The sequence below is a fragment of the Cetorhinus maximus genome, chromosome 21 (assembly GCF_964194155.1).
Source record: "Cetorhinus maximus chromosome 21, sCetMax3.hap1.1, whole genome shotgun sequence".
Classification (NCBI taxonomy): domain Eukaryota; kingdom Metazoa; phylum Chordata; class Chondrichthyes; order Lamniformes; family Cetorhinidae; genus Cetorhinus; species Cetorhinus maximus.
This window is the reverse complement of record NC_135899.1, coordinates 28,247,067-28,262,334: the sequence shown is the minus strand read 5'-3', so window position 1 is coordinate 28,262,334 and position 15,268 is coordinate 28,247,067. Positions and strand designations below refer to the sequence as shown.

General features: G+C 48.8%; 1 protein-coding gene across 2 annotated transcripts in view; it reads left to right on the top strand.

Moving 5' to 3' along the window:
* The first annotated feature begins 740 nt into the window (after positions 1–740).
* LOC144695797 (retinoic acid receptor RXR-beta-A-like) overlaps positions 741–15,268 on the top strand; it is a 58,527-nt gene continuing 43,999 nt past the window's right edge. Inside the window, exons 1-3 of one of the 2 annotated variants that reach the window (XM_078566781.1) lie at positions 741–761; positions 4,761–4,987; positions 12,337–12,493. In XM_078566781.1, the coding sequence (XP_078422907.1) occupies positions 4,814–4,987; positions 12,337–12,493 (331 nt within the window). In that variant the 5' untranslated portion in view covers positions 741–761; positions 4,761–4,813. Of the gene's footprint in view, positions 762–4,760; positions 4,988–12,336; positions 12,494–15,268 lie in introns of those variants that run through there. The other variant, XM_078566780.1, reaches the window with a different exon arrangement.

Genomic DNA, 15,268 nt, shown 5'->3' with positions numbered 1-15,268 from the left:
GTAGCTGCTCCCAGTCCACTCTGGCCAAATCATATCTGACCTTATTAAAATTGGCCTTCCCCCAATTTAGCACTCTGATTTCTGGCCCATCCTTCTCCTTTTCCATAACAACCTTGAATCTAAAGGAGTTATGATCACCATCTGCAAAATGCTCCCACACTGATACCTCTACCATTTGCCCAGTTTCATTGCCTAAAATTAGGTCTAGGACCGCCCCCCTCTCTTGTAGGACCTTCTACGTAGTGGCTTAAAAAACTCTCCTGGATGCATTTTAAGAATTCCGCTCCCTCTAAACATATCACACTGTGACTAGCCCAGTTAATATTGGGGAAGTTGAAATCCCCCATTATTACTACCCTAGTATTTTTACCCTTCTCTGAAATTTGCCTACATATCTGCTCTTCTATTTATTGATGGAGCCCTCATTTCAAAAGCTTCTGCTTATTGTTTAGCAGGTGTTGATGCTCAAGAGACAATGTGCGGAATATTACGGCCCCTGCCACCGGCTGCATTTTCTGGTGCTGCGGAAGTCAATGAACTTTTGAACGGTTTTCCATATTTCCTGGCCTTGCCCCCACCGCGACAGGGCCGTAAAATTCCACCCAATATCTCTGACTGGTCTTTGCACAACAATTATTGCCAAGAGCACTTTGATCCAATACAACACGGCTTAGATACAGAGTGAAGCACCCTCAACTGGTGTTTGCACAACAATTATTGCCAAGAGCACTTTGATCCGATATACGGCACTCCCAGGGCAGGTACAGCACAGGGTTAGACACAGAGTAATGCACCCTCTACACTGTCCCCATCAAACACTCCCAGGAAAGGTACAGCACAGGGTTAGATACAGTGTAAAGCTCCCTCTACACTGTCCCCATGAAACACTCTCAGGACAGGTACAGCACGGGGTTAGATATAGAGTAAAGCTACCTCTACACTGTCTCCATTAAACACTCCCAGGACAGGTACAGCACGGGGTTACATACAGAGTAATGCAACCTCTACACTGTCCCATCAAACACTACCAGGATAGGTACAGCATGGGGTTAGATATAGAGTAAAGCTACCTCTACACTGTCTCCATCAAACACTCCCAGAACAGGTACAGCACAGGGTTCGACACAGAGTAAAGCTCCCCCTCCACTGTCCCCATCAAACACTACCACGGCAGGTACAGCACGGGGTTAGATACAGAGTAAAGCTCCCTCTACACTGCCCCATCAAACACTCCCAGGACAGGTACAGCATGGGGTTAGATACAGAGTAAAGCTCCCTCTACACTGTCCCCATCAAACACTCCCAGGACAGGTACAGCACGGGGTTAGACACAGAGTAAAGCTCCCTCTACACTGTCCCATGAAATGCTCCCAGCGCCGGTACAGCACACAGATATAAAAACAAAAAGCTAAAAGCTACTGCGGATGCTGGAAATCCAAAACAAAAACAGAATTACCTGGAAAAACTCAGCAGGTCTGGCAGCATCAGTGGAGAAGAAATCAGTTAACGTTTTGAGCCTTCACGGCCCTTCGGCAGAACTGAAGCATAGTTAAGAGAAAGGTGAAATATAAACTGGTTTAAGGTGGGGGGGTGGGGGGGGGGGCGGTGGTGGGGGAGAGAGAAGTTGAGGGTGTGGTGATTGTGGAGATAAGCAAGCAGTGATAGGAGCAGATAATCAAAAGATGTCACAGACAAAAGGATCAAAGAGGTGTTGAAGATGGTGATATTTGTCTAAGAAAAGTGCTAATTAAGAATGGAAGACAGGATATTCAAAGTACAGCTCTAGTGGGTGTGGGTGGAAAAGACTAACAAGGTTTTAGTTTTAGATTTAAAAATAATGGAAATAGGTGGGGAAAGAAGAATCTTTATAAATTATTGAAAGAAAAAGGGTGGGGGGGTGGGGGGGGGGGAGAAACGGGGTGGAGATGGGGGGAGGGGGAGTTTAAGATCTAAAGTTGTTGAATTCAATATTCAGCCCGGAAGGCTGTAAAGTGCCTAGTCGGAAGATGAGGTGCTGTTCCTCCAGTTTGCGTTGAGCTTCAACCTCCTTGTCGCTTGCCATTTTAACACTCCACCCTGTCCTCTTGCCCACATGTCTGTCCTTGGCTTGCTGCATTGTTCCAGTGAAGCCCATCAAACACTCCCAGGGCAGGTTCAGCATGGGTTAGATATAGAGTAAAGCTCCCTCTACGCTGTCTCCATCAAACACTCCCAGAACAGGTAAAGTACGGGGTTAGATACAGAGTAAAGCTCCCTCTACATTGTCCCCATCAAACACTGCCACGGCAGGTACAACATGGGGTTAGATACAGAGTAAAGCTCCCTCTACATTGTCCCCATCAAACACTCCCAGGGCAGGGACAGCATGGGGTTAGTTACAGAGTAAAGCTCCCTCTACACTGACCCATGAAATGCTCCCAGGGCCAGTACAGCACACGTTAGATACAGAGTAAATCTCCCTCTACACTGTCCCCATCGAACACTCCCAGGGCAGGTACAGCGCGGGGTTAGATACAGAGTAAAGCTCCCTCTACACTGTCCCCTCAAACACTCCCAGGGCAGCTACAGCACAGGGTTAGATACAGAGTAAAGCTCCCTCTACACTGTCCCATCAAACACTCCCAGGGCAGGTACAGCACAGGGTTAGATACAGAGTAAAGCTCCCTCTACACTGTCCCATCAAACACTCCCAGGGCAGGTACAGCACGGGGTTAGATACAGAGTAAAGCTCCCTCTACACTGTCCCATCAAACACTCCCAGGGCAGGTACAGCACACGTTAGATACAGCGTAAAGCTCCCCCTATAATGTCTTTTTGGACACACCCAGGGCAGGTATAGCACGGGGTTAGATACAGAGAAAAGTTCCTTCTACACTGTTCCCTGACGTATTTGTTTATGTGGGTGTTTAATTGGGTTCAGAATTTCCCAATAATGTGAGCTTGTCGATGTAACTCTGCACAGGATGTCAATTTGCTGAATGTCTCAAGGTAGTGGTAACAGTCCAAGGAATATGTGGGCCGTGGAGTGCAGAGGCACTGGTTAACGTGCAACCATATCTCTGTACAATCAGTAATGTGGTGAGTCAAATCACTTCCCCTGTAATAACAACCACGTGGCCCTGAGTAGTTAACAGTTGAGAGATAGAGGGAAGCTTCCACACTCGTGTTGTCTGCAGTTGTAGTGCCAGCATTTTGGGTGATATATAGATTCGATTCTCAGACGGCTGTTCCTCTGACTGGTGATTGTTCAGGATTTACAGCTGTGATTTATGTCCTGCTTTACTTACACACACACACGCACAAATGAGCACAGTTTGGCTTTGTGTGTGTGTGTGTGTGCGCCTCTGTGTGTGTGTGTGCGCCTCTGTGTGTGTGTGTGCGCCTCTGTGTGTGTGTGTGCGCCTCTGTGTGTGTGTGCGTGCGCCTGTGTGTGTCTGTGTGTGTGCGCCTCTGTGTGTGTGTGCGCCTCTGTGTGTGTGTGTGTGTGTGTGTGTGTGTGTGTGTGCACCTCTGTGTGTGTGTGTGTGTGTGTGTGTGTGTGCGCCTGTGTGTGTGTGTGTGTGTGTGTGTGTGTGTGTGTGTGTGCCTCTGTGTGTGTGTGTGCCACTGTGTGCGGGTGCCTCTGTGTGTGTGTGTACGGGCGCCTCTGTGTGTGTGTACGGGCGCCTCTGTGTGTGTGTGCGGGCGCCTCTGTCTGTGTGTATGTGTGGGCGCCTCTGTCTGTGTGTATGTGCGGGCGCCTCTGTCTGTGTGTGTGCGGGCGCCTCTGTGTGTGCGTGCGGGCGCCTCTGTGTGTGCGTGCGGGCGCCTCTGTGTGTGTGTGCGCGCCTCTGTGTGTGCGCGCGCGCCTCTGTCTGTGTGTGTGCGCGCGCGCCTCTGTCTGTGTGTGTGCGCGCGCGCCTCTGTCTGTGTGTGCGCGCGCGCGCGCCTCTGTCTGTGTGTGCGCGCGCGCGTGCCTCTGTCTGTGTGTGCACGCGCGCGCCTCTGTCTGTGTGTGTGCGTGCGCGCGCTTCTGTCTGTCTGTGTGTGTGCGCGCGCCTCTGTCTGTGTGTGTGCGCGCGCCTCTGTCTGTCTGTGTGTGTGCGCGCGCCTCTGTGTGTGTGTGTGTGTGTGTGTGTGTGTGTGTGTGTGTGTGTGCGCGTGCGCCTCTGTCTGTCTGTGTGTGTGCGTGCGCCTCTGTGTGTGTGTGCGCGCTCCTGTGTGTGTGTTTGTGTGCACGCTTGTTTGTGTGTGTTTGTGTGCACGCTTGTTTGTGTGTGTGTGTGCGTCTCTGTGTGTGTGTGTCTGTGTGTGTGTGTGTGTGTGTGTGTGTGCGTCTGTGTGTGTGTGTGCGCCTCTGTGTGTGTGTGTGCGCGCTCCTGTGTGTGTGTGTTTGTGTGCACGCTTGTTTGTGTGTGTGTGTGCGTCTCTGTGTGTGTGTGCGTCTCTGTGTGTGTGCGTCTCTGTGTGTGTGTGTGTGTGTGTGTGTGTGTGTGTGTGTGTGTGTGTGTGCACGCTTGTGTGTGTGTGTGCGTGCTCCTGTGTGTGTGTTTGTGCGCCTCTGTGTGTGTGTGTATGTGTGTGCGCGCCTCTGTGTCTATCAGCGCACGTGTGCACGCGTGCCTGCCTGTGCATGCGTGTGTGCACGTAAAAGATGGTGTGATAGACTGTGTGTTGTATGTGCGTAACAGACTGCTTGTTGGGTGCAATTATGAAAGGGTGAGGTGTTCTTCTGTTGCTTCCCCCGTGATAAATGTTGCTGCCGTTTTCTTGCTTTGTAGATTGTGGGAGCCCTGACAGCTCTTCCGTGAATTCTCCACAACAGCGGCGGACGATGAGCAGCTCTCCGCCTCTGCATTCTTCCGCCATTGGTTCAGGAGTCTCGTCTTCTGTGAACTCATCTGTCAGCAGTATTGGCTCGCATTTCTCCGTCATCAGCTCTTCCTTGGGTTCGCCTGCTCTCCCTTCAACCCCTTCCCTAGGCTATGGTCCAGTTAGCAGCCCACTGGTAAGTAGGCATTGGCTCCCCCTGCCCCCTTAACACCAGCTACCTATTTCTGCAGATTGTGTAGGTGTTTAAATTATGAGAGATTGCACAAACTAGTATTGTGTTCGTATCATCATTTGGCAGTGCAGAACTTGAATATTGACTGTTCCCTGGTGCATTCTCCATGGCAGCACTTATACCAATCAGAGTCCACTTGCCAACCAATCGACACTCTCTTCTCATACAGTATAAATTGTTGTTTGCTTCACAATTGATATTCTCGCGAGCTGCCCTGATGAGTGCAGGATGAAAAGCTTTGACAGCATGTCTCTTTTTTTCAGCAGTGGGATTGTACTCCTATTTACAAGATTAGGGAGGGTTTTGATCAAAATTTTCATGACTGTGTAGGATTACGTAGGATATTTGGCACAGAGGCAGGCCATTTGGCTCATCCAGCACATGCTGATGTTTATGCTGCACCCCCAACCTCATCTCACCATAAGCATGACCCTCTATTCCCTCCTCCCTCGTATTCTTAACTAGCTTCCCCTTAAGTCCATCTATAATATTGTCTTCAACTCCCTGTGGTAGCGAGTTCTGCGCTCTCACCACTGTTTGGGTAAAGAAGTTCTTTCTGAACTCCCTATTGGATCTCTTGGTGACCATCTTATATTGATGGCCTCTAGTCATGTTCTCCCCCCACAAGAGGGAAAAAGCAATTGCAGTCATACAGCGCCTTACACAGACTCACCGATGTCCCTAAAGCACTTTTTGTCCGGTGGAGTTTTCTTTTAACTTCTGTACTGTAGGAAATGGGGCAGCCGGTTTGGCACAGCAAGCTCCCAGAGGACTCTTTACGTGTCCACGCTGTCAAAACCTTGCGTAATTTTAACCTCTGGCGGGCCATCCCTCAACCTTTAAGACTGAGAGTGTATTTAAGAACGAGATAGATAGGTTCTTGATTGGTAAGGGGATCAAAGATTACGGGGAGAAGGCGGGAGAATGGGGTTGAGAAACTTATCAGCCATGATTGAATGGCGGAGCAGACTCGATGGGCCGAATGGCCTAATTTCTGCTCCTATGTCTTATGGTCTTATTATGGTCTTTCCCTTTTGTGAGAAAAGCAAGCCAGGCTGATCACCCTTTCCCAGCAGTCCTGGTAAACCTGCTCGGTATCCTCTTCAGATATAGCAAGAACTGACACGGAATATGGTGCTGTAGCGGTAATGTCACTGGACTAATAACCCAGCGGTCCAGCCTAACGCTCGAGGGATCAGGGTTCAAATCCCGCCAGAGCAGCTGGTGCAATTTAAAGCCAGTCTCGGTAATAGTGACCATGACAACTATCATCGATTGTCATTAAAACCCATCTGGTTCTCTAATGTCCTTTAGGGAAGGAAATCTGCCACCCTTACCCGGTCTGGCCTACATGTGACTCCAGACCCACAACAATGCGGTTGACTCTTAACTCCTCAAGCTGGAGCATTGTGTACAGTTCTGGGCGCCACACTATAGGAAGGATGTGAATGCATTGGAGTGAGTGCAGAAGAGGTTTACGAGAATGGTTCCAGGGGTGAAACGCTTCAGTTATGAAGAGAGATTGGAGAGGTTGGGACTGTTTTCCTTGGAGAGGAGAAGGCTAAGAGGAGACTTGATAGAAGTTTTCAAAATCATGAGGGATCTAGACAGAGTAGATAGGGAGAAACTGTTCCTGCTCGAGAACCAGAGGGCACAATTTTAAAGTGTTTTGCAAAAGAAGCAAATGTGAGGTGAGGAGAAACTTTTTCACACAGCGAATAGTTTGGGTCTGGAATGCGCTGCCTGGAAGTGTCGGGGAGACAGGTTCAATTGAGGCATTCAAGAGGGAATTGGATGATTATTTAAATAGAAACAAAGTGCTGGGTTACTGGAAAAAGGCAGGAGATTGGTGCCAAGTTAAAACGCTCAGAGAGCTGGTGCAGACATGATGGGCTGAATGGCCTCCTTCTACACTGTAACAATTCTGTGAACTGCCCTCTGAAATTGCTTCGCAAGCCACTCAGTTCAAGGGCCCAATTAGGGATGGGCAACATTTGCTGGCCTTGCCAGAGATGCCCACATCCCATGAAAGAATAAATAGGGAGAATCTATTTCCCTTGGTTGGGGAATTTAGGACTAGGATGTAGCCTAAAGATTACAGCCAGGCCTTGCAGGAGTAAAAATTAGCAAACATTTCTACATAAAGTTTGGAACTCTCTTCCGCAAACAGAAACAGCTGAGGCACGTGGGCCAGTTCCAAGTCAGGATGGGGAGGAAGAGGGTGATGATGTTTAAAGCACCACTGCCCTTTCAATTGTTAATCTTAAATCTGAGATTACCGCTAACCAAAGGCATTAAGGGATATGGAGCAAAGGCTCCAGATAGCGTTTTTCTTTCATTATTATTCATTCATGGGATGTTTCAAGGCTGGCATTTGTTGCCCATCCTAATCTCCCTTGAACTGAGTGGCTTGTGAGACCATTTTAAGGGCAGTTAAGAGTCAACCACATTGTTGTGGGCCTGGAGTCACAAGTAGGCCAGACCAGGTAGGGAAGGCAGATTTCCTTCCCGAGTGAACCAGATGCATTTTTACAACAGTCGATGATAGTTGTCATGGCCACCATTACTGAGACTAGCTTTTCAATTCCAGATTTATTAATTGAATTTAAATTCCACCAGCTGCCGTGGCGGGATTTGAACCCGTGACCCCAGAGCATTTCAAGTATTTCTCCAGTATTCTCCCTCCTCCTGGACCCCTCCTTACCTTCCTTGATCTTTTCATTGAGAACTGTCAGCGTGACATCGGCCGTCTCAATTTCTCTGCTCCTCTCACCCACTCTCACCTATCTCCTGAATTTGCCGCACTCCGTTCTCTCAGGTCCAACCCTGACTTTGTTATCAAACCTGCTGACAAGGGTGGTGCTGTTGTTGTCTGGTGTACTGACCTCTACCTCGCAGAGGCTGAGCGCCAACACGCAGACACTTCCTCCTACCTCTCCCTGGACCATGACTCCACCACCGAACATCAAGCCATTGTTTCCAGGACTGTCACTGACCTCATCTCCTCTGGAGATCTTCCCTCCGCAGCTTCCAACCTCATAGTCTCCTAAACCCGGACAGCCCGCTTCTACCTCCTCCTCAAAACCACAAATAGGACTGTCCCGGTAGACCGATCGTGTCAGCCTGTTCCTGCCCCACGGAACTCATTTCTTCCTACCTTGACTCCGTTCTCTCTCCCCTTGTCCAATCTCTTCCTATCATATCCGTGATTCCTCTGATGCCCTACATCATATCAACAATTTCTAGTTCCCTGGCCCCAACCGCCTCCTCTTCACCATGGGAGCCCAATCCCTCTACACCTCCATCCCCCTTGGGTCTGATGGTCTGAGGGCCCTTAGCTTCTTCCTTGAACAGAGGCCCGAACAATCCCCATCCACCACCGCTCTCCTCTGCCTGGCTGAACTTGTTCTTTCACTGAACAGTTTCTCCTTAAACTCATCTCACTTCCTCCAAATAAAAGGTGTGGCTATGGGTACACACATGGGCCCCAGCTATGCCTGTCTCTTTATGAGGTATGTGGAACATTCCTTGTTCCAATCCTACTCCGGCCCCCTCCCACAACTCTTTCTCTGGTACATCGATGATTACTTCGGTGCTGCTTCATGCTCTTGTCTGGACCTGGAAAAATTTATTAATTTTGCTTCCAATTTCCACCCCTCCATCATTTTCACATGGTCCATCAATGACACTCCCCTTCCTTTCCTTGACCTCTCTGTCTCAATTTCTGGTGGTAGACTGTCCACCAATATTCATTACAAGCCCACCGACTCCCACAGCTACCTCGACTACAGCTCCTCACACCCCGCTTCCTGTAAGGACTCCATCCCATTCTCTCAATTCCTTTGCCTCCGTCGCATCTGTTCTGATGATGCCACTTTCAAAAACAGTTCCTCTGACATGTCCTCCTTCTTCCTTAACCGAGGTTTCCCAACCACAGTGGTTGACAGGGCCCTCAACCGTGTCCGGCCCATCTCCCGCGCATCCGCCCTCACACCTTCCTCTCCCTTCCAGAACCATGATAGGGTCCCCCTTGTCCTCACTTATCACCCCACCAGTCTCCACATTCAAAGGATCATTCTCCACCATTTCCGCCAACTCCAGCATGATGCTACCACCAAACACACCTTTCCTTCAACCCTCTGTCAGCATTCCATAGGGACCGTTCCCTCTGGGACACCCTGGTCCACTCCTCCATCACCCCCTACACCTCAACCCCCTCCCACAGCACCTTCACATGCAACCGCAGAAGGTGCAACCCCTGCCCCTTTACTTCGCGCGCCCCCCCCCCCCGCCCCGCCTCACCATCCAGGGGCCCAAACACTCCTTTCAGCAGCATTTCACTTGCACTTCCCTCAATTTAGTCTACTGCATTTGCTGCTCCCATTGCGGTTTCCTCTACATTGGAGAGACCAAACGCAGACTGGGTGACTGCTTTGCAGAACACCTTCGGTCTGTCCGCAAGCATGACCCAGACCTCCCTGTCGTTTGCCATTTCAACACTCCACCCTGCTCTCATGCCCACATGTCAACTCTGCCTTACTCTCCACAGATGCTGACAGACCTGCTGAGTTTTTCCAGCAATTTTTTTTTTTGTTCCCCAGAGCATTAGCCTGGGCCTCTGGATTACTAGTCCAGTGACAGACGTTACCACCACATCACCATCTCCCCATATCACAGATGCTGTTAGATCACAGATCAGCCATGATCACATTAAATGATGGCGGAACGAACTCGAGGGGCCAAATGGCCTTGCCTGGCCCCAAGTTTGGTTGGACTAATTGGATAAGGTGCTATTCCAAGCCTTCCCAACAACCTCAGTTGATAGCAGGTTGGAAGGATTGAACAGGGTTGTGGGGCTATTTCCAGTGGATGAGCAGTTCTTGAGGGAGGGGATTTTTTAAAGTTTCTATAATTTATTGATTTACTATGAGACCCAACACACACAGGTAATCAGTACAGCAGAAGCCATGAGCCAAGAAGCAAATTTGCAACCCAACCCATCTGTACTCAATTTCTTGCAAACACTTGGCCTATTCCTCTAGTCTTCCCTCCAATTTGGAGGGGTGATCTTACCAATAGGAGACATGTTCTATGTGAGCCCAGCCTGCGTCACAACATAACTCCAGGCTGTAGCGCAGAACTGGGGGTCAGGGTGTTAAGGGCCATGGAGTCAGAAGGAGAGTCAGGTGAAGGACAGAAGTTAGGTCAGGTGAACAAGAACAGCAAACAAGTTTGCAGCCGTACAGCACCTTCCACAGCCTCACTGGCATCCCGCAATACTTTTCTGCAGGTGGAGCTTTCTTTTTTGGATGTTGCTGCCAATTTAATGTTGGAAATGGGGCAGCCAATTTGGCATGGCAAGATCCCAGATAACCCGCCTAGGTAATATTGGTTAGAGGGATAAATACTGACCAAGATTTGCTCTTCTTTGAAATATTGTGGACCCTTTATGAGGGCCTCGGTTAAGACAGTCCCTCCACCAGTTGAGCAGTCCGTCAACGTAGATTTTTATGCTTTAAGTCCTGCTCCAGGACCTTAAATGGATCCCAAGCCAGGTGGTGAAGTATCAATCTAGATACAAACCCTTTTCCTGCTGGTAGGTTTATTCACAGAACGCAGCACATTGCATATCTCTGCCTCCTCAGGGTAGTGTCCTCAGCCCAGCCAGCTCCAGCTGCTTCATCAACAACCTTCCTCCCATCATAAAGTCAGAAGTGGGGATGTTTGCTGATGATTGCACAATGTTCAACACCATTTGTGACTCCTCAGATACTGAAGCAGTCCATTTCCAAATGCAGCAAGACCTGGAATACAGGCTTGGGCTGACAAATGGCAAGTAACATTCGTGCCACACAAGTGCCAGGCAATGACCACCTCCAACAAGGGAGAATCCAGCCATTGCCCCTTGTTGTTCAATGGCATTACCATCACTGAATCCCCCACTATCAACATCCTAGGGGTTACGATTGACCAGAAACTGAACTGAACTAGCCATATAAATACTGTGGCCACCAGAGCAAGTCAGAGGCTAGGAATTCTGCAGCGAGTAACTTACCACCTGCCTCCCTAAAGCCTGTCCACCATGTACAAGGAACAAGTCAGGAATGTGATGGAATACACTCCACTTGCCTGGATGAGTGCAGCTCCCACAACACTTAAGAAGCTCGACACTGTCCAGGACAAAGCAGTCCGCTTGATTGGCACCACATCCACAAACATTCACTCCCTCCACCACCGGCGCTCAGTGGCAGCAGTGTGTACCATCTACAAGATATATTGCAGGAATTGCAAGTCTCCTTAGGCAGCACCTTCCAAACCTACAACGTCTACCATCTAGAAGGACAAGGGCAGCAGATACATGGGAACACCACCACCTGGAAGTTCCCCTCCAAGCCACACACCGTCCTGACTTGGAAATATATCGCCGTTCCTTCACTGTCGCTGGGTCAAAATCCTGGAACTCCCTCCCTAACAGCACTGTTGATGTACCTACACCACATAGACTGCAGCGGTTTAAGAAGGCAGCTCACCACCACCCTCTCAAGGGCAATTAGGGATGGGCAATAAATGCTGGCCTAGCCAGCAATGCCCGCATCCCTTAAATGAATTTAAAAAACTACCAACTACCCCAGTGTCCCAGCACTCCCCTTTTATTTGCTCTTTTGAGAAAAAAAAACAATAATTAGTACAATAAATGAACAATTAAGAGGGGTGCCGGCCTCTGATGGGGCACTGTAACAAAGCCCCCTTTTACACGTGCTCCAGGTACTTAATCAATCGATGCAATAAACCTATTTATCCTTAATCTTAACAATACAGCTAACCCAACATTAACACAGGACTTGCAGTGTTTTGACCACCCGAGCCACAGCTGACAGGCAATTCCATCATTTTAGGAAAAAAGTGATTGTTAGAAAGTAAGAGAATTAACCTGCTGGTATCTAGTGTACCGCAGACAAGTGGGCGGAAAAACGGCGGAGTCAAGGATTCCTTGTTCCGCTTGGAAACCTATCCTTCAGGGAATTACACTGTCTATCTGTAACAACATGCACAAGCTTTCCAAGCTGCCCGCCGTATCAAAGCCAGCCTGTTACCCGTACTGGGGGGAGGGCTTGTCCTCACCAGTCCCTTCGTGTGATTTCCAGAATACTGCCTGTCATTCATATCAGCCAACCCTTCTCCTCCGCCGCTGAAAGGAATCATCAAACGTACAGACTCCCGCTGAGTTTTGCACCATTCTCTTCACACACACACAAGAGAGTAACGTTGGCATTTATTTCTTTTGCTTTCAGATCAACTCCACGGTGAACATGTCGGGTTTGCACGCAGTCAGCAGCTCCGATGACGTCCACATGTCGCTGGGGATGAACCAAGCTCTCAACTACCCAGGCGGCTCTGCCACATCGTCGTTGAGACGTGTCTGTGCCATTTGTGGAGACAGGTCTTCAGGTAAAAGCGCGTAAGGAAATTCAGGTAGATTAAATAGGATACCGTGAAGCTCCCACCTTTCGCAACTTCCTTCTTCGTGTGTTCACTAAAACCTTTGTACACCGCGTCGCCCATCATATTTCCTTTCTCATCTCTGCTCTTTCCCTGAGGAGAAAGCAGTCGTGATGGAGCAGAGACCTCTACAAGTTTTAATGGGGAGTCTGCCCTTTACAGGTACTGTACCACAATTTGCTGTTCAGTAACTGCACAAACCAATGCTGCCCTCGCACTGCTGGAACCTATCGAATAGACTCCCATTGAAAAGCACGTTCATCGTCTGCGATTTGGCCACTTGCGATCGTGTAACCCCTGCAAACAGCGGGATTTTACTGAAATTGATATCAGCAAATTAGTTAATTGATGGGAGCTTTATTTTATTCTTTCACGGGATGTGGGCGTCGCTGGCAAGGCCAGTATTTGCTGCCCATCCCTAATTGCCCTTGAACTGAGTGAATTACTGGGACATTTTGGTGGGCAGTTGAGAGTCAACCATATTGTTGTGGGTCTGGAGTCACATGTAGGTAAGGACGGCAGATTTCCTTCCCTGAAGGGCATTAGTGAACCAGATGGGTTTTTATGAGAATCGATGACAGTTGTCATGGTCACCATTACTGAGAATAGCTTTCAATTCCAGACTTTTTATTAATTGAGTTTAAATTCCACCAGCTGGCCATTCCACCATGGCCCCAGAAGATTTACCTGGGCATCTGGATTATTAGTCCAGTGACATTACCACTGCGCCACCGCCTCCCTAAAATCTGTGACTTGGACTAGAGGAAGCAACACAAAGCGGCTCACCTGGCATTTGAACCAGGGACCCCTCGCGTTGTCACTGGTTAAAAATAAGGAGTCGCCCATTTAAGACCGAGATTAGGAGAAATGTTTCTCTCAGAGAGCTGAGAGCCTTTGGAACTCCCTTCCTCAAAAGGCGGTGGAAGCAGAGCCTTTGAATATTTTTAAGGCAGAGCTGGATAGATTCTTGATGAACAAGGGGGTGAAAGGTTATCGGGAGTAGGCAGGAGGTCACAGTCAGATCAGCCATGATCTTATTGAATGGCGGAGCAGGCTTGAGAGGCTGAGTGGTCTACTCCTCTTAATTTGTATGTTTATACACGTATTCATTCAACGAAAACCCTGAAACGATAAATCATACGCCTAGCCCAACAAGCCGATTATGCACAGAATAATAGATTGTGGCGGGGCAGTTACAGACTAGAATCTAACTGAGTGGTTCAGATGGTTTATCTATAGCATAATGGATTTTTGAGAGCGAGTTAAAGGCTGAAATTTAATCAAGAGATTCAGATGATTTATATCTACACTGATTTGAGTACTCTGGTGAATGGCACCACCTAGCCTGCAGGAAGGTACTTTTAATTATGGTTTGTGCTGAATTAATTGCAATCGTGGTGGTCAGATACCACAGTTAGCCCCTTGCGCCTTTGTTCCACATTGAAGGTCACTCAGTCTGGGCTCCAGCCTCCTCTTGGCTTTCTAGCAAATCCCAGGCAGTTCCTGCGACCTTCGGATTTCAGCGGTGATGCCCTCTGCAGTTGAATAGCTTTCCAATAATCTACTGGCCCCGCGTGAAGTCTGGTCACGTGAGGTTCCAGAGTTCACCTGCACCCAAAGAGTGGAGGGATCCTTCAGGTGAAGGGGAAGCGAATTGGCAAGGAATACTTCGGCAGTGTTAAAATGAAGTGTGTGTTGCGCGCCATGGCTTTCCCCATACACACATTTGATTTGTTGTGCAAATGCTTGTCGTGTAATTGTTTGTGAAACCAGTTTGAATCCCTGTTAGTTCATTAGTGTGATCGGGCTTTGAGATTTTTCAACTAATGGATTTTTATGGGGGAGCTGCTTTGAATGCTGTACTTTAAAGTATTGTCTATTCAAATATTTAAAAATATTGTATTGTAAGGTATTTTAAAGTATTGTCTATTCCTTGATCCAAACATGGACAAAAGAGCTGGGCTCAAGAGGCAAGGTTAGAGTGACAGCCCTTGACATCAAGACAGCCTTTGACCGAGTGTGCTATCAAGGAACCTGAGCAAAACTGGAGTCAATGTGAATCGGGGGCGGGGGGAAAGCTCCCTGCTGGTTGGAGTCATACCTAGCACAAAGGAGGATGGTTGTGGTTGTTGGAGGTCAGTCATTTCAGCTCCAGGACATTGCTGCAGGAGCTCTTCGGGGTAGCGTCCTAGGCCCAACCACCTTCAGTTGATTCATCAATGACCTTCCCTCCATCATAAGTTCAGAAGTGGGGATGTTCGCTGATGCATGGGAACATCACCACCTGCGAGCTCCCTCCAAGCCACACCGGGGAAATGCTGAGAGGATGCTTCCCCTCGTGGGGAAACCTAGAAGTAGGGGCCACGCCTTAAAAATAAGGGGAATCCCACTGAAGACGGAGGTGAGGAGGAATTTCTTCTCTGAGGGTTATTAGTGTTTGGAATCCTCTTTCCTGGTGAGCAGTGGAGGCTGGGGCATTGAATATATCCAAGGCTGAGTTACATAGATTTTTTGATTGACAAGGGAGCCGAGGGCTATGGGGGCAGGCAGGTAAGTGGAGTTGAGGCCAAAATCAGATCAACATTGGTCTTATTGAATGACGGAGCAGGCTTCAGGGCCACTCTTCCTGTTTCTTATGTAACCCTTGTGTAACTTACGTATCCCATTAAAGGTCCGAGGTGGTTAGATTGCAGGGCAGCAGTTAGATGTTGAGTCAGGCAAGCG